Source organism: Vespa crabro, chromosome 11, assembly GCF_910589235.1.
Source record: "Vespa crabro chromosome 11, iyVesCrab1.2, whole genome shotgun sequence".
In the NCBI taxonomy this organism is placed as follows: Eukaryota; Metazoa; Arthropoda; class Insecta; order Hymenoptera; family Vespidae; genus Vespa; species Vespa crabro.
The window spans coordinates 5390697-5410046 of record NC_060965.1 but is presented as its reverse complement, the minus strand read 5'-3'; the positions used below and the strand labels follow the sequence as shown (position 1 = coordinate 5410046).

Sequence of the window (19350 nt, the reverse complement as noted above, 5' to 3'; positions counted from 1 at the left end):
TAAAGACAATTGCAATTGTCATCAAATTTTTTCATTTTCGTGAGTTTTAATCTAGAAAATTCATAATAAGAATTTAGGCCAATATTTATTTGCATTATGGATATATAATGACAATCGTGATAAAAATCCAAAAAAAAGGAAAGAGAGAGAGAGAGAGAGAGAGAGAGAGAGAGAGAGAGAGAGAGAGAGAGAGAGAGAGAGTAAAGAAAGGAAGAAAGAAAAAAGATTCAAGAAAATATGTTTTTTATTTAAGAATTAAATAAGTATATTTTTTTGCAAGTGTTTGACCGTACATACTTCATGATAATTGTTAGTAATCGTCAGAAATAAACAAAAAAAAAAAGAACAGAAAAAACAACAAAATTAATAAAGTGTATTTTTTCAAGAGTTTGAAAAAGATTCGACATAATTGTTAGATCACGCATGCTTCACGGTAATTTTGACATTTTGTAATTTTAAAAAATTAAGAAAATGTATTTTTTCAAGAGTCCCTCGACAAGATTTAGGTCTAATTGTTAAATATACATACATATATAGCAACTTACTCACAATAGCAATTTGTTAGCAATCCTTAAAAAAAAAAAAAAAAAAAAAAAAAAAGAAAACAAGAAGGAAGGAAAAAAGAAACATACGTACTTACTCGAAAAATTCGCAAGATATAGAAGAAAGACACAAGGAAATAAATAATTGTATATTCGTTAATAATCGTAAAAATAAATAATCGCAAATTCCATAATAACTTTGTTTTCTATGCAATCGCGACATAATGAGAGAACAACAATGAAGAGATGAAATTTTGGAGTAACATGCAAATACATCTACGATATAATGTACATATGTCGAGAAGTTAGTTGGAAGATAATACGACCTTGTAAGGGTGAACTCAAACGAGAGTTTCTCAAAAGGACAAAATGCCAAACTGAGACGAAATTCCGAGCTTGTTCTTGACAGAAAATGACAGAAACAACGAAGGAGAGAGAGAGAGGGAGAGAGAGAGAGAGAGAGAGAGAGAGAGAGAGAGAGAGAGACAAATATGTAGATAGATATTCGTAACAGACCAGTTTGCTGAAGAAAGTTAGTAACATTTTCATCGACCTGTCGTCAAATGTGCGTTAAGAGAAGAAGATAGAAATACTGGAACGTGCAAAGCTGTAGTACTTGGAGAATGATTTATATCCGAGCGTTGAAAGCAGAAACGTGACGTCAACGCGTAAAAAAAAAAAAAAGAAAAAAAGAAAAGCAAAAGGAAAAAAGAAGAAAAGAAAAGAAAAAAAAAATCACGCAAAAGGTAATCTGCACTCTTTTCCCTCTTCGTTTGCTTTTTCTTACACATCTTTAGAACATTTCCAAGAGGAAGAGAGAGAGGAAGAGGGAGAGAGAGAGAGAGAGAAAGAGAGAGAGAGAGAGAGAGAGAGAGAGAGGAAGGGAAATCGTGTTTCTTTAGAAAAAAAATGTTGGATAAACACGAACATCCCGAGAATATGCGAGCAAGAGAGATAGAGACAGAGAGATAGATAAATAGACAGAGAGAGAGAGGGGGGGGGGGGATTAGAGAAAAGTAGTGAGGGGTAATAAAAGTTCGTATAAAAGAACGGTAAAGAAAAAGATTTAAAATGTATGTTTCCATGAAGGTGACCCATTAATTAAACCTATATATTTCGTTAGAATTTCTTTTTTTCTATAACAACATTTAACGACATTTGCAAGTAAAGATACCATATGTATTGTATTTTCATGTCCAAGCGACATATATGCTCGCTCACGTGTCTCCTTGATATCATGGAATCGGACTTGTGACCTTACCCTAAATACGTTAAAAATACAGAAAGGCTGCTAAACGTAGGTGAAGAAAAAAAGGGAAATGGAGAGAGAGAGAGAGAGAAAGAGAGAAATAAACGTGAGAGATGAGAAAAGAGAAAGGAGAAAAGAAAGAAAAAGAAAAAGGAGGGGGGAAAGAGGGGATACTTGCTATGACGAAACTTAGGTGAATAACGTGAACTGACAAAGAGAAGAAAGAGTAAGAAAAGTGTAGCTACATATTAAGAACTTTTAAAGGGTAATGTTTAAGACGTGGTTTGTGTACTCAAGTGTACCAGAAGTGTTAAAGAGAAAGAGAGAGAGAGAGAGTGAGAAAGAGAGAGAGAGAGAGAGAGAGAGAGAGAGAGAGAGAGACAGACAGACACACACACACAGAGAGAGAGAGAGAGAGAGAGAGAGAGAACTGAGAAAAGAGAAAGGCGTAAACGTCTGGCTAAATCTCAGGAAGCAATTCGTCTAATTAGAAAATGCCGAGCCGGGCTGAACGATTTAACAAAGCAATACTATACGACAAAGGATTTGCCACGATTCTAGTCGAGCTTTCGAGACATTACACCCTTTTGTGTCATTTTCGTGATAATGTAATCAAAAAAAAAAGAGAAAGTAGAGAAAGAGAGAAAGAGAGAGAGAGAGAGAGAGAGAGAGACATGGTGTAGGAATGAGAGGAATAAATAGAAGAGGAGAAGGATGAAAAAAGAAAAAAAAATAGAAAAAGAAGAAGAGAGTAATTCAAAGGGCTAACTTTAACTCATAGGGTACGAGCACTCTATTTTCTCTTGGTAAAGTAATAATTAATGGCTCGTTATTATCGACAAAAGCATTACAGTTAATTACATGTTCGACCAAGTCGTGGCTCATTAGTACAACGAAGAGAAAGAGAAAGAGAGAGAGAGAAAGAGAGTGTGTGTATGTAATGTTACCTAGTGAAATTCGAATAAATGATTTTCTTGTATGTGAGATCACCTATTAAAGTATTTTAATGTTTTTCATTATTTTTGTTTATGAATAATCTTTGTAATATCGGCTGACGATATATCTGGATTTTTTTAATTTCTTTTAAAATCAACGTAAGTATATTATAATGTAAGAAATTATTATTATATTTGAAATGTAATCTAAGTATGTGTGTATATATATGTATTATATATGTTCTATGTAATATAATAAATTATTATTATTATTATTATTATATTTGAAATATTGACATAAATATGTATATAATCTGTGTGTGTGTGTGTGTGTGTGTGTAATAATAATAATATTTTATATCCAATATATATATATATATTTTATTTTATTAGATAAACTTTCGAATGGATTAAAATAGTTCTTTTTTTTTTGCTAATTCCCCATTGTAATTCGAATGATATTGTTTAGTTATGCAATATAATATTGTTATTTTTATTGATTATGTTTCTTTTCTTTTGTTTATAGTAACGCAGATCATGTTTTAAATGAGAATTCTTTTTTTCTTTTCTTTTTTTTTTTTTTTTACATTTTTTCACTCCATTTTATATTCCTATTTTCTGAAAAGTGTTTTATCAAGTAAAAAGCGTAGGCGTTTATCGTTGCTGGCAATATTTCAAGAGTATACCGTTAGGCAAATGTAGCGAGTCAAGCAGGCCAAATGAAAGAGCGAGAAAGATAGATAGATAGATATATAGATAGATAGAGAGAAAGAGAAAGAGAGAGAGAGAGAGAGAGAGAGAGAGAGAGACTCGAATCTTAGTTCTTTCGTCTTCGTCACGTACGGACAATAGTCGAGCAGTACTGAATTGTTAGTGACATCTTTTTATATGAACAGGTAGGTTACTATATCAAGGCCGACATTCAATTCATAAGCTAAGTTACGTTATGTCATTCTTTTTTTTTCTTCTTTTTTTTCTTATCATGTCATTCGTATCAGTCGTGTAAATCGCTCGTTAGTATTTACATATGTACGTATCCGTATACATGTGTGTGTGTGTGTGTGTGTGTGTATGTAATATAGTCAATTCATTCAGTAAAAAAAAATATTTAATAATTATTTTGACAATTCAATTTGCATCAGCAATGTATACCATAGAGATAGAGAGAAAGAGAAAGAGAGAGAGAGAGAGAAAGAGAGTGAGATAGAGAAATATTATTCAATAAAAACTGACAGTTTTCAATTCGATAAACTTTAAAAACGAGCTTTATCGTATCTGTAAATTGCGATATCAATGAAATATTAAGGTTTTATTAGCCGAATTTTCTGGGAAAATATTGTATATCTTCTATTTATTAAGATCGTTTAAATGAAATATGTATTATTGTTAATGATATTTGTTATCGATTATCAATCATCGAACTCTTTTCAACGAAATTCAATTTTAAATTCTTATTTAAAATTAAAAAATTTCATATATATATATATAAAATAACAACGTATGCATTAATAAATTTTACGTAATTTAACATAACAAAGTGTTACATATCATACGATCATAATTTACAAATCTACAATATTTATTTATCAATCATCAAAAACTTTGATACTATTTTATCAGCTAATCTAATTTAATATTAAAAATACTATAAATATATATTATTTATTATTTTTATGTTTACAAATCAAATATTTTTTTATATCATTATTTTATATCTAAAAAAAAACTATCTAATTGTATCGTCTATTTGAATGAAGAATTAAAAATATCAATTTTTTTTTTTTCTTTTTAAATATGACTTTTTGTCAGATCAAACAAAATTATTAACTACATGCGTTTAAACTAATGTATTAAGATTTAACTTAAATCGGAATATTGGAGTTCTATTATCGATTATTATAAAAAAAAAGCACATGAATGACTGAAATATATAGATACAGTAAAAAGAGTATAGAGCACCATGCGAGATAAAAAAACATGGATATTGATTTATACACGAATATACATACACATTCACGCATATAGATACATATTTACTAGAAAATTAAAACTACTTTGTTGATATGAATGGAGAAATGGTTATTATTTTAGATATCGAAGTATGAAAAAGAAAGAGAAACGTGTTTCTTGCTTGAAACGTGGGTAGAGTCTCATATGCGTTCTACTATGATGGTAGATCCATAAATAATTAATCCTACTAGCCTAGGATCGTTTGTCAACTTACGAATACAGCTTTATTTGTTCTATCTAGTTTCTAGGCGTCTATGTAAAGCCAGTTGAAAAAAAATAAATAAAAATCGATCGCCATTAAAGAAAGATTTCAATCTTATGTAAATGTACAGTAATTTTTTAAATATATATAATATAATATAATATAATAATAATAATAATATATAATATAATATATATATGTGTGTGTGTGTGTGTGTGTGCGTGTGTGGATGGGTGTGTTTGTTTATTTTATTTTTTTTTTTATTATTATTTTTTATAAATCCAAATTATTTTGAAATAAAATAATATTTTATTTTGGAAAAATTACTTGTTAAATAAAATGAACAAAATTCATCATTAGATTTGATTGATTGAAGAAATTGTAATTATTAATAGCGTTTAGAAAATATTTAACAAAGTTTCAATAACAAATAAATGTTAGTTAATAAATACAAAAAAAAGATATATATATATAATTTTTATGCATGAGCTAGCTAGAAGAAAGAATGAAAATGAATTTGGTGTTATCTAGAACGGAGGATTCACATTTCGTTAGATCCATGAAGGGAAGTTAACAGAACGTTGCTAGGGACAAAGTTCAACTGAGACAGTGTGTCTTTATTGTTCTCATGAGACACATAACGCTATTAAGCGAATTTATGCACGTAACGCAATGGCCCCGTGTGACTTTCTAAGTAAGTGAGATGAAACAATGGATCATTCGTTTTTAAAAATGTCTCCGTTCGATAATACATATATAAAATGAAGAAACAAAATGATTGATTATACAAAAATAATAATATTACACATTTATCTCTTTAACGACGACTATTATTAGAAGAAAAAAAGATTAAAAAAAAAAAAAAAAAGGAAGGAAAGAAATAAATAAATAATTTTTTTCATTCCTTTATAACGTTAGATAAATTTTTGATATATTATTTTTTTCAATCATATCATATATTATTAATTATAATTATTGCCAATTTATATTAATTAATAATATATACATATATATTTTTACTTTAATGATATATACATATTCTTTTGTTCTTGTCCAATCATAATAAAATTATAATGTTATAATAATTATTTATATATATATATATATATATATATATATATATATATATATATATATATATATAAATTATCGATAATTATAAAAGATTTATATATGTTTATGTGTCTGTGTGTTATGAAAATAAGATTTTTGATATAAATGTCATGAAATAATATCATTAAATTATGAAATATTACAAGTACATGAGATTAATATAAATGAAATAAAAGAAAAAGCGTCATTATTATTTTATATATATAAAAAAAAAAATAAAGATCATTATTATTTTTCAATGTACATAGAAATATTATCTTTGGACTTTTTAAATTGACTATAATCAAGATGGTGTTTGTCAAGTTCTCGGATAACACCAATAGGGTGATAACGTTTCACGATTTAAACGTTATTTAGATCGGAGTTAGGAGTCTCCTAGGAACTTCTAAAACTTTCTTGGTATCTACGAAGAACCGCATTGAGACTACGGATCGGTTATTGGAATCGATAAATGTGCAATTAGAGAACTTTTACTTTCGACCTAGTTTCGACAAGGGGGTACGCCCTGAAATAACTCGAGTGTATCCGAAAATACACGAACAGAAGCATATATATATATATATATATTACATGTATATATGTACGTAAATATCGTAACTAGGTATAATTATTTTCTTATTAATAACAAATTCGAAAGATTTAAACGTTTATACGAAAAAAATTTTATCAGATTTCTAAGTCTACGTTTTCTCTCGTTCGTTCAAATCAATCTATCTCTTTTTATCCCTTAACAACAATAGGATTTGCCGCGGATCGATAAACGCGAACAGCAACGGGCCAAACTAAATTTTTCTCTGCCATAGTCGTCTCGATTCACAGGCGAATGAACGTTCTAATCCGTCGATATAAAAAAGGAAGAAAGAAAAGAGAGAGGGAAAGAGAAAGAGAAAGAGAGAGAGAGACTATCCTTTCTCTCTCTCTCTCTCTCTCTCTCTCTCTCACTCTCTTTTTTTTCTCCTTCTCTCTTTATCACACTCTCTTTATCGTTGGGGAGAAAGACTAACCGAGAAAGAGAAGATACTCTCCGATCCATCGAGCCGACAATTCGATTATCCGTGCGATTGGATTTTCCCTGGCGTCCATCAGGAGTAAATTATTTCGTAGTATACGAGTTAAAGTGAGGGAGGAGGGAGGAGGAGGGAAGGAGAACGAACTGGATTCGTTGCTTATTGGACGACACACGGAAAGTGTGATCCGATGTTTCTTATATGTATATAATGTACATATGTATGTATGTATGTATTATTTATATAGATACAGTTTGCGTTAAAGTGAATAAATAATTTTGTACGCGTCGAATCGGACATTTCCTTTTTTCCTTTTTCTTTCTCTTTTTTTCTTTTTTTTTTTTTTTTATTGTTTTTTTCTTTCTCTTTATTTAACAAAATTCAACAATTCAACAATCCCTTTAGCTCCAGAATATTGGTTAAAAACAAAATAGTTTTTAAGTACTTGAAATATCTGATAAAATTTTTCAGATAATGTTTTCTCGTTAACATTATATTAATTATTATATCTATTAACTTTTTATAATGATCAACAGAGAGAGAGAGAGAGAGAGAGAGAGAGAGAGAGAGAGAGAGAGAGAGAGAGAGAGAGAGAGAGAAGGAGAGAGAGAGGGAGAAAGAGAGAGAGAGAGAGAATGACATTATTACATATTAACAAATTCGATATAATTTAATGTAACTTACAGAGATATGTATGTGCGTAGAGAAATTTGTTTTGTCACTAAATTTCTAAAAACTAAATCATACATTTGAAAGGGTTAACACAAAGATATCACGACTCGTGTTGAAAGAAAAAAAAGAAAAAGAAAACAAAGAAAAAAGTTAACATAAAATACGTAAGGAATGAAACGTTATTTATCGATTATTACGATATTGGCGTTGAAAATAAAGAAGATAGAAAAAAGAAAGAAGAAAGAAAAAGGAAAAAAAAAATAAACCATATTAATAAAAAAGAAAATTATATATATATATATATATTAATAAAAAATTATATATATATATATAAACGACAAAGTTAATCGTAGCATGCAAGTAAGCGGTTGTTTACGATACTATAATTATTAACGTTAAAAACGAAGATAGCCCGCAGAAGAATATTGATAAACAATGTTCAACGTTCAAATAACACATTATATTTTTTCTCATAAACAGTATGTATGTGTGTGTATGTGTGTGAAAGAGAGAGAGAGAGAGAGAGAGAGAGAGAGAGAGAGAAAAACAACGGATATATAAAGTTAATAAATAAAATAACAAGTGCAGAAAAAGAAAGGAAACTTACATTCTTATAAGCATGCTAAAATAGTCAATTTTTAATTTATGCATGATATACTCGTTCTATTCGAAATGCATGCACGTGTACACGCACGTATGTACACTCTCAAACACTTACATACCCATGCATCAGGATTATCATGCAAAAGAGGATGCACTTGCAATCAGAAGGGGATAATATACGTGAGTACACATTAAACGTCACGTGCAGCCAAGTCGAATTAGAATTGAGTATATCAAATGAAAATCCTTTCTTTCTTCTTTTTCTTTTCTTTTTCTTTTTCTTTTCTTTTTCTCTTTTCTACAAATTCTGCGCCATTTCTTTCGATTCGTTCTAAAATGTGTGGAGAGAGCCAATAAAAAGATAGAAGGAATATACGAAGTCTGATTATAAATCAGAATTAATGGTGACTGTTTATAAAAAAAAAAAAGAAAAAGAGAGAGAGAGAGAGAAAGAATAAAGAAAAAAATTAAAAAGGAAAAAAAAGCTTCACGTTAAAAATTCTTATTGTACTGATCATAACGACAACAACAACAACAACAACAACAATAATAATAATAATAATAATAATAACATTATTATTATTATTATTATATATAATAATTCGAAATAAAATTCATGTCTAATTATATATATCAAAAAGTGCTCAATATTACTATACAAACATAAATTTTCTTTTCTCGAGCACACATTAAACGCCATTGTTCGTAACATTTCTAGAACTCCATTTATAAAACGCTGGAATACAGTTTAAGACTTGTTTTATGAGACTCACTGTATAACCTCAACAGTTTCAAAACGTTCTCCTTTAGTTAGCAATTTAACTTTCAAAAATAAAGAAACAAGCTTGGAATGATTAAAAAAAAAAAAAAAAAAAAAAATGAATTAACGTTATTGTTAGAATGTGAAATATGAACGTGTATTATTAAGACATCGTGCAGCTATTTAACACATTGCGGATCAGATATTATTTTATTTCTAATAGATCAAACGTATCCAGTTAACCATTTGATTTGTTTTTGTTTTTTTTTTCTTCTTGTCCAAATAAGATATACGAGATATCACGTCAACGCACCTTTTAACATAACACAATACGATAACCGTGAGATATTCCGTTGTGTATTCGTCCGTAACATGTTAAAAATGAATTAAAAGCCGCTGGGTGTTAGTTAAAGGGGCTAAAGGAAGGATCAAGGTTAAACATGATCGGTCTTAACCACTTGCGCTTGAATTGACGTGTTTACGCAGGCCAATAGTTATTTGTCTCAAGCTTTGCAACGACGTAAAGAAATACTCGCTTGAATGAACGGCTTGTCTTTGAAATATGAACAAAACTTGTGACACAAGAATGATTGAAATTTTATTGTTCGAAAACAATAGACCGTGTAAAATACGATCTATCCATAAGAAATTAATATATTTATTGCACAATATTTTTCACAATTTTATATGTACATATTTTATTAAAATCAAAGTAGTAGAAATAATAAAATAAAAATGTATTATTAAAATAATATTATTTCTTTCTTCCTCTCTCTCTCTCTCTCTCTTTCTCTCTGTACCCTATATTACAAAATAAAAAGCGCAAGTCAGTGATATAAGTTCAGTGAATAGTATTCGAAAAAAAAGACAATAAAAAAAAAAAGAAAAAGAAAAAAAGAAAAGGTTAGGAAATTAGAAAAGAAAAAAGAAAATCATAAGTAGATCCTTCGAAGAAGGTTCAAAGTACATGTGCAAAGTAAAGCAAAGCAAAAAAAAAAAATCAAAAAGAATGAACTCAACGACAGAACTAATGTCTGATTGCGTCGGACAACGTTCCTGATAAAAATTTGGAAATTCATCAATCCTAGAAGAAAATATTATAAAACAAAAGGGATATATTGTCATAGAAACTATGTCTACATACGAATATTGATAGAAATGATGACTAAATTTATGCCTATGGATTTATTTAACGTAAACTAATTTGGTCACGCGCATCACTTAATCAATTGTCAGTGCAAGTGGTTAAATGGACTTAATGGTTTACCAAGTCAAATGAACAGTGAGATACAGTTTCATTAAGTTATCGTTGGATCTCCAAACGTTTTCGTATGAAATGAAAATTGAGGAAAATAAAAGGATGGACGAAATGAGAGATAGAAAAAGAGAGTGGTAGGCGAAGTGGCAAAGTGGCATATAAACAGACAGATAGACAGACAGATGGAAAGACAGACAGACAAAGAGAAAGAGAGAGAGAAAGAGAGAAAGAGAGAGAGAGAGAGAGAGAGAGTAAGGGAAAGGGAGAGATATATAAAAAGATAAAAATGATGATACAGAAGAATTAGAATGAGAAAAAGAGAGGCATGCGACTCACCAATGCTTGGGCGGCGCTCTGGTGCTGCAAGCAAGAAACACCCAGTTACAATCACAATTATGCCAGTCAAATTTAATATATATTTTGTAACTCTTTTATTTATTTATTTATTCATTTCTTTTTTTCTTTCTTTTTCTTTTTTCTATTTCCTTTTTTTTTGGCCTTCACCTCCTCCTCATCTTCTTCCTTTTCCTCTTTTTCTTCTCCTCTTTTTTTTTTTCTTTTTGCGAGGTATTTTTTTTGTTTTTCTTCTGTTTCTTTTTCTATTTACCTTTTTTTTCTTTTTTTTTTTTTTTTTTTTTTCGATAATCAGGCTTACGACAGAGAGAAACGATTATACAATAAGTGCAGTGCTTACGAAAGCGGTTCACATCGAATCGTACATACGCAAATGTTTTTAGTTGGTGTCTGTGTCCATTTGAAAGCTTGGAATAACGTAACAAGGGATCCCTTTTATTTTTTTCTCTTTGTATGTATGTATGTATGTATGTGTGTGTGTGTGTGTGTGTGTGTGTGTGTGTATGTGTGTATGTAAAATAAACAAAAAAGAAAAAAAAAAGAAACAAGAAAAAAGGAAAAGGAAAAGCTTTCAAGAAGCATCAACGCAGCGGAATTTTGAAATGATGATGACGTCAAAGGTTCGTAAAATATAATAATGATAATAAATAATGATGACGATGATAACGATTCGATTGCGGATAACCTTACGGAATAATCCATTTTAATAATCAAATTCTTCGTACAATTATTACGATAATTATAGATACAGTTTGGTAATTGGCAATATGTAATCTAAAACTGAATTCACGATCACAAACTTCTCAATGAAAAGTGTATAGAATTGTTTCCAATGATATAAATCTATCTCGTTCTATAGAACGTGATATAGAATTCCGCTGCATTTATATTTACACGGGTTCTATTAAAAAATGATATTATTATTAAAAAGAAAAGGATAGAAAAGATCTTTTATTCGTCATTATCTTATATATTCGTATCTATAATAAATCGATGAGATGGAAATAGAAATAAGAGAGAAAAGTGAAAAATAATAATTAGAGATCACATACTGCGCGAATAGAGGAATACATTGAATTAATATAAATGACGTTTGCATCCAAATGGATTTATTATTATTATTATTATTATTATTATTATTATTATTATTATTATTATTATTATTATTATTATTATTATTATTATTATTATTATTATTATTATTATTATTATTATTATTATTATTATTATTATTATTATTATTATTATTATTATTATTATTATTATTATTATTATTATTATTATTATTATTATTATTATTATTATTATTATTATTATTATTATTATTATTATTATTATTATTATTATTGTTATTATATTACGCCAATATCATCTTGGAATTTGATATGATAGTAAATATAAATTACATCGATAAAAAAGAAAACCAAAAAAGCAAAAAAAATAGAGAAAGAGAAAAAAATAATTTTAAATATATTTCATAAAGACCCAAAAAGGATGAAAAAATTCTAAATCAATTGTTCCTTTACGAGTCCTTTTCGACTATCTTCTTTTTTCTTTTTTTTGTTTTCGTTTAAATTGTAATTTTTAAAATTCGAAAAATAACTTTGTCCAAAGAGTCTCGAAAAAGAATGATCGATTTATAAAATCATCTAGAAATCCTATCTCTTTACCCATTTTTTATTATGCGTGATAAAAAAAAAAAAAAAAAAAAAATATATATATATATTTATATGAAAGTGAAAAATTGACAAAAATAAAAAAAAAAGAAAAGAAAAAACAAGAAAAAAGATAAAAGAAGCAAGATAATAATTTTTAAATAATCATCTATTTGTCACAAGACTTTAAACGATAAAGATTAGCTGAAAATCTTTGTTAAGTTCTGAAAAAAGGCCTGTTGAAAATGTTGAAATTGCTCGTCCTCTCATTGGTAAAAACAATCTCGTTAATAGTGAACCTGGAAGATTGGCCTGAAGCTTTCAATTAAGATGCTCACGGGGATGCAACTGACTCTAAAAGCCAACTCCCCGAGGAAATTACAATAAAGTTGCGGAACACGCGCCTTTCCTCGTTTTTGCTCTTATCATTTTCGTGGATAACGAGACCGGTTAAACGTTCACCTTTTTTCTTTTTTCTTCTTTTTTCTTTTTTTTTTTTTCTTTTCTCTTTTTATTTTCATCAAACGTTATATACTATAATTTAACCAATGCGAAATTAGTTTCAAACCATTAGCCTATTTTAGTTTATCTCTTTAACACGTTCTATCAATCGTGATTGAAAATTGTTATTCCATTAATAAAACAAAAATAATAAGTTAAATTGTTTCGATCGAGAATAAATATTAATTAATTTATATTTTCTTTCAGTAATAAACAAAAAAGAAAGAAAGATAATAAAATAAAATAAAAAAGAAAAGAATTTACAAAATTTATCTTATAAACAAGAACGTATTGCTTTGAAAAAAAGACAAAAGAAAAGCGATTAGAAGAGTTTTAATGAAGTCTATCAAAAATTCAAAAATAATTTTGATAGAAAAAAAAATATATATATATAAATATATGTATATATATATATATATTTCTTGAAAAAAAAAAAAATATTATCTGATTTGTAATGTTATATCCACTTTTCAAGAACTGAAATGAAAGCTTTTGAAAGAAAATAATTGAAATATCAATAATCTTATCTGATACAGTCAGTTAAAAAGAATTAGACATATTTTCGAAGGAGAAAAATATCTTCGATATGTTCGAAGAAATAGAAAAAGAGAGAAAGAAAGAAAATATATAAAAAGAGAGAGAGAGAGAGAGAGAGAGAGAGAGAGAGAGAGAGAGAGACAGGAACATAAAGAGAGAGAAAGAGAAAGAGAGAGTTAGGTTAAGCAATAATATAGTACATATATTCAGCCAAAATGTTGTAGCGAGAGGCAGTCATTAGTTTGCGGTTAGAGCGAGCGTGTCCTACGTTTAACTGCAATAATTACAGTTGATCCGGCTGAACCACGTCTGCGGATTATCGTTCAACTTAATTCACCACACATATCATGAGAACGAGAAGCTGGAGTACTGGATAGCATTGAAGAAGGTAGGCTCGCGTGTGTAATTTCAATTTCCATATCGCGATAGACACTTATCTGTTTCCTCTCTCTCTCTCTCTCTCTCTCTCTCTCTCTCTCTCTCTCTCTCTCTCTGTATTTGTCTCTTTAAATCGTAATACGATTTCAAGTATTTGCTCTTATCGAGGTGCCGAAGTTAAATTTTTTTTTCTCCCTACTTCCTTTCTTTTACCTTCTTTTATTTTTAACTCCGTGATATTAGCTCGACTTAAGTTAGAAATCTGGGAAATGCAAAAAATAACGTACTCAAGTAGTTTCTGATCGATCGATTAAACGAGCTATGTAAATACCCATTATTATTCAGATATGATTATATCATAAAAACTGAATTATATTATTATTGAATAATAAAATTATTATTGAATAATAAAAATGAAATGTTTTAGACAGATTAATTTAAAAGGAACGAAATAATAATAATAATAATAATAATAATAATAATAATAATAATAATAATAATAATAATAATAATAATAATAACAATAACAACGAAGATAAAAATTAATGAATAAACGTTTACATTGAACAAGTCTCGAGTATTCTTATAATTATTTATACCGAATGCAAATCAAACGTCGAATGATCTAACGAATTCAATTGGCAAGTAAAAATTTGAAGAAGATTGAAACGTTTTGTAGAAACCTTTAAGAAACTCTTTAATACGTACACGAATGTTAACGTTTCTAAACCAGCTTTTCTCTCTAATTCATTCGAATCTCGTTTGCGGTTTAGAGACGTTACACATGTACGATATCACTATGACCAGCCCTTTCCACTCGCGGTGATATGTCAAAGAAAGCCACGATTAAGGTTGTTATAATGTATGGCTTTTTGGATTATCGTTCAATTTCCTTGGCGCCATCTAACGACGAGATTTGCGTTTCTGATTTACATATTTTCACATAACTCGTTGAAATATTTCATCCTCCATATCTTTCTCACTTATATCGATTTCTGTTGATACTCGTGATAATAAAAAAAAAAAAGAAAAAAAAGTAAAAAAAAAAAAAAAGAAAAAAAAATAAAGAATTCTTTTTCAACGAACGTCAATTAAGAAATAATTTATTTTCATTCTAATAAACGTTGATAAAAATTATTTATATATTTTGAATTAACAATTTATTGTTCATCTCTGGCACAATGTTCAGCGAAAAATTTTATCTTTTTTATTTAATTAAATATATATATATATATATATATATATATATATATATATATTTAATCATACAAATTATACAAATCCTTGAAGAAAAAAAGAAAAGAAAAAATTTCCAAGGATTGCATTTCTAATTTACATATTTTCACATATATCACATTTATATATTCATCCGTTGTATCTTTTACACTTATATCGATTTCTTTTTTTTTCTTTTCTTTTTGATATTTCTGAAAATATAAAAAAAAAAAAGATACTTTTCCAACGAACGTTAGTTAAGAAATAATTAATTTTCATCTGAATAAACGTTGATAAAAATTATCTATTCATTTTGAATGAACGATTTATTGTTAATCTCTATCATAATGGGCAAAGAGAAATGTTATCTTTTTTATTTATATATATATATATATGTACATATATACGTGTATGCACAAATATGATAAATATTTGAAGTAAAAAAGAGAGAAAATTTTTAATGCAATAAATTTGCAATATGTCAGATAAGGTTCCTGCACGTACATATAAAGTACTTATGATGACGAGCACCAACAGTTAGCTCTATATAATCAACGAAAAAAATATGTTTATGCAAGTTTATACACTCTCTTAGAGGAACTATTATATATATACATATACATACATATATATATATATATATATATATATATATATATATATATATATATACAGGAACGTTTGAAGTGTGAAAAAAAAAGAGAAAAAAGAAAAAAACGTACAACATTTTGAAAAGATCGAGAATTCTTTTCCGCAAACTGGGATAAAAATTATATAACAGTCAAATCGAAATATCGTCGAAAGTTAAGAGAAAAGTTATTAGTTACTCTAATTAAAAAGCCGATAACCATTTGTTTTCTCGTTCTCGAAAGTGTATGCAAAAAGTTTTCACGAATGTCGTACTTCATTTCACGACGGTCTAAAGGAAACAAAACATAAAATAAAACAAGATAAAATAAAATAGAGTAGGGCGAAGAAAGCAAGAAAGCAAAAGCAGGAGAGTGAGAGAGAAAGAGAGAGAGAAAAAAGAAAAAAAACTTTAATAGTTCCGCGATAAGTTATTCTATTTTTTCTTTTTTTCTTTTCTTTTTGGATTAACCAAAGAAATAAATTAAATATTGACGTGAACAAATAAAATTTGACCTATGACCAATTGCAAAATATTTCTTTTAAATTTAAAAGAATCATAAAAAAAAAAAAAAAAAAACAAAAAAAATAATTTAAATCGAATTCTAAATTATATACCTATAATATATACATTTTTTTAATAATCAATTTTGAAGATTATTTTTGAATATTATTTTGAATAATATTTATTAACGATATTCCATTCTAATTCTTGTTTGTCCCTTTATGTTAATTTAAATAAACAATTGTTAAATTTGGAAATAGTTTGAATAAATATCTAATAAAAAAGAAGATAGTCAAAAATTATAAAAAATTTCTTTCTCTCTTTCTCTCTCTCTCTCTCTCTCTCTCTCTTTTCTCATTCTCTTCTACTTTCTTTGATTGCAAAGAACGTTGCTTGATTTCACGCGATAAGAAAAGAATAAAAAGAAAAGTTTTCCGCATCCTTGCCGCGACTCTATAGATCCTAGACTCTCGAGCTCTTCTCCACGTAGACGACGGAGCTCTCTTCCGGGATTGTGATTGCGGTGAAGTATGTCCTCTTTCTCTCTCTCTCTCTCTCTCTCTCTCTCTCACTCTCTATCTATCTATCTATCTATCTCTCTTTCTCTCTCAATAACCAATTTCCCAGACTCCTACTACTTTCCCACGGAGGATTCAAAATCGATCTACTTGAAAACGCGAGTTGCCTACGAAGTACTTGCCATCGAAGTACGGAATAATAAATTCTCTCTTCCTGTACAACAATGACTATTACTATTATCCCCTCTCTAAAGACTATCGTCAAATATGCTGTCTCGATAGATGAGAGATAATCATCAATTTCATTTCGATAGAACACAAACGAAAAATAAAAATCACGTCAATAACGATTTCATTATATTTTAATGTAAATGTAAGATTAAAAGAGACAAAAAAAGAAAAAAAAAGGGAAATGAAGAAGAAAAAGAAAAATTAAAAAATAATACGATGTATAAAAAAAAAAAAGAAGAATTTTTTCAAACTTCAGAACAAAGATGAACCATTTGAAACTGGGTTATCTAAGAGAGAGTTTGAGAGGGAGGAAAAGGGGGAGAGAGAGAGAGAGAGAGAGAGAAAAAGAGAGATGGCATACCTGATTTTTGAAAAGAGAACGAAGAGTAGATACTATACTTTTAAGGTACATTAAAAGTATCATTGGCTCGAGGCAAGTAAGTAAAAGGAACTTAAAGCGATGACGACTTGCTTGGCCTCTGGCTCTATCGATGACCTTGAATTGTGATTTTCCCCCCCCCCCCCCTTTATTCACTTACGAAATATCAACTTTTCTATGAGACGAATAAAATCAAAAGAAAAGAAGAAATTAGAATTCGTTGAATTTATGTACATTTCAATTGTAGATCTTCCCTTTTAAGAAAGAAATCCAACTGCTAAAATTCAAGAACTTACAAACGATCTCCTTCTAAATATCATTATTTACTGTTTTGAATCATTCGTAAAGTATAAACTTCCATCTCATCGATATGGTATTAGTAAATATATCAAGGGACACTCGATATTTTTCTTTCCGTTAATAGAAATCTATGAATTTGAATGAAAGAAAAAAAAAGACAAATAAAAAACAGAAAGCGATTGATAAATGTATCACGAGATGTAACGCTGTTTTATAATACATATACATATACATATACATACATACATAAGATATATATATATATATATATACATAATATACATATATGTATATATGTATAATGTTTGTATTTGATATTAGAAAAAAGTAAAAAAAAAAAGAGGACGAAGATGGTGATAAAACATATATACATACATATATATATATATATATATATATATATATATATATATGTATGTATATATGTATATATGAAGATGAGATTGGAATGATAGAATAGATGGAATAGAAGGGAATGAAAGAAAGAAAGAAAGAAAGAAAGAAAAGAAGAAGGAAAAATAAAGAAGTTTTAATAGTTAGTTACATACCGAGGGCATCAGCTGATCCGTAGACCTCACCCTAGTCACCCTGTTCCTGTAGAGTATCCTCTTGACGAGTTTCTCCATCGGTTGGTTCCACTTCATGAAGCTGACGTATGCCAAGTAGAATCCAAATAGCACGAGGGCCTCGTACCAGTATATATAATTGTCTCGAAAGAAGTAGATCAGGGTGAGTAGGCTTGCGCTATAGAAGGTGCAATCACGAAATAGTGGCCACCATGTGAGTGATAATACGGTACGGGAGAATATAGCGCACATGCCGATGACAAATAGAATATTAAATACGGCTGATCCAACGATGGTGCCAATACCAACGTCGTCGAATGAAACGAAGACGCCGATGACCGATGTGAAAAGTTCTGGTGCGGAGCCACCGGCAGCCATGAAGGTGGCACCAGCAACGTCATCGGCAATCTCAAGTTTTTCTATGATAACATCCAACGAGGGTACGAAGAACTCGTCGCATACGATCGCTAATGCGACGAACATATAGACGACACCGAGTACGTGAAGTATTACGGCGCCACGTCGTCGTTGTTGGACGGTAAATAGATCGTTGGGGAAGAGCGGAGCCTTTTCCTCGGCCATATCACCGCCTACTTTCGAGTGATGATGATGATGAATTGTGACGTTGTATCCGCCAATCATGTTCAACTCATCACCGTTCTCAAAGCTGGCGTTATAGTTATTATTGTAGTTATTGTTGTTGTTGTTGTTGTTGTTTTTGTTGTTATCATTATGATTATTATTATTATTATTATTATTATTATTATTATTATTATTATTATTATTATTATTATTATTATTATTATTATTATTATTATTAGAAGAAGATTGCATCCAGTAGGGCGTAACCGTGCTGGTGCTGGTGCTCGGTACAGAAGGCTGCAGCAAAATTGGATTGTTGGGAGCTGGCCTATGAGCCATCGATGGACTAAATGCCATGACAAGTAACAAGAAGAAAATCAAAGGCAACATTAGAGCTAGACCGATCACCGGCGCTCTCCGTTCACCTACACTCGCCAACATTTTTCTATTATTTTACTTGACTTTTATCTTGATCTATCTTATTTATCGTTGACGTTAGAGACGACGACGCGGCATGGCGTGGTGTGCCACGGCACCACTGTTTCTTCTTCTTCTTCTTCTTCTTCTTCTACTTCTACTTCTTCTATTTCCTCCTCTTCTCCTTATTCTTCTTCTTCTTCTACTTTTACTATATTACCTCTCTCTCTCCTC

The 19350-nt window shown here is 29.1% G+C and overlaps 1 protein-coding gene across 8 annotated transcripts in view; it reads right to left on the bottom strand.

Moving 5' to 3' along the window:
- Positions 1 to 19140, bottom strand: part of LOC124428174 (sodium/potassium/calcium exchanger Nckx30C) — an 80185-nt gene extending 61045 nt beyond the window's left edge. For 5 of the 8 annotated variants that reach the window (XR_006943101.1, XM_046971936.1, XM_046971929.1 and 2 more), the window contains exons 1-2: positions 18100 to 19140; positions 10688 to 10711 (exon numbers count right to left, since the gene is read on the bottom strand). Coding sequence is in view for 7 of the 8 variants with exons in the window: in XM_046971936.1 (XP_046827892.1) it covers positions 10688 to 10711; positions 18100 to 19140 (1065 nt within the window). In the remaining variant the exon portion in view is untranslated. The remainder of the gene's footprint in view (positions 1 to 10687; positions 10712 to 18099) is intronic. The other 3 variants (XM_046971932.1, XM_046971934.1, XM_046971935.1) reach the window with 1 other exon arrangement.
- Positions 19141 to 19350: the final 210 nt, after the last annotated feature.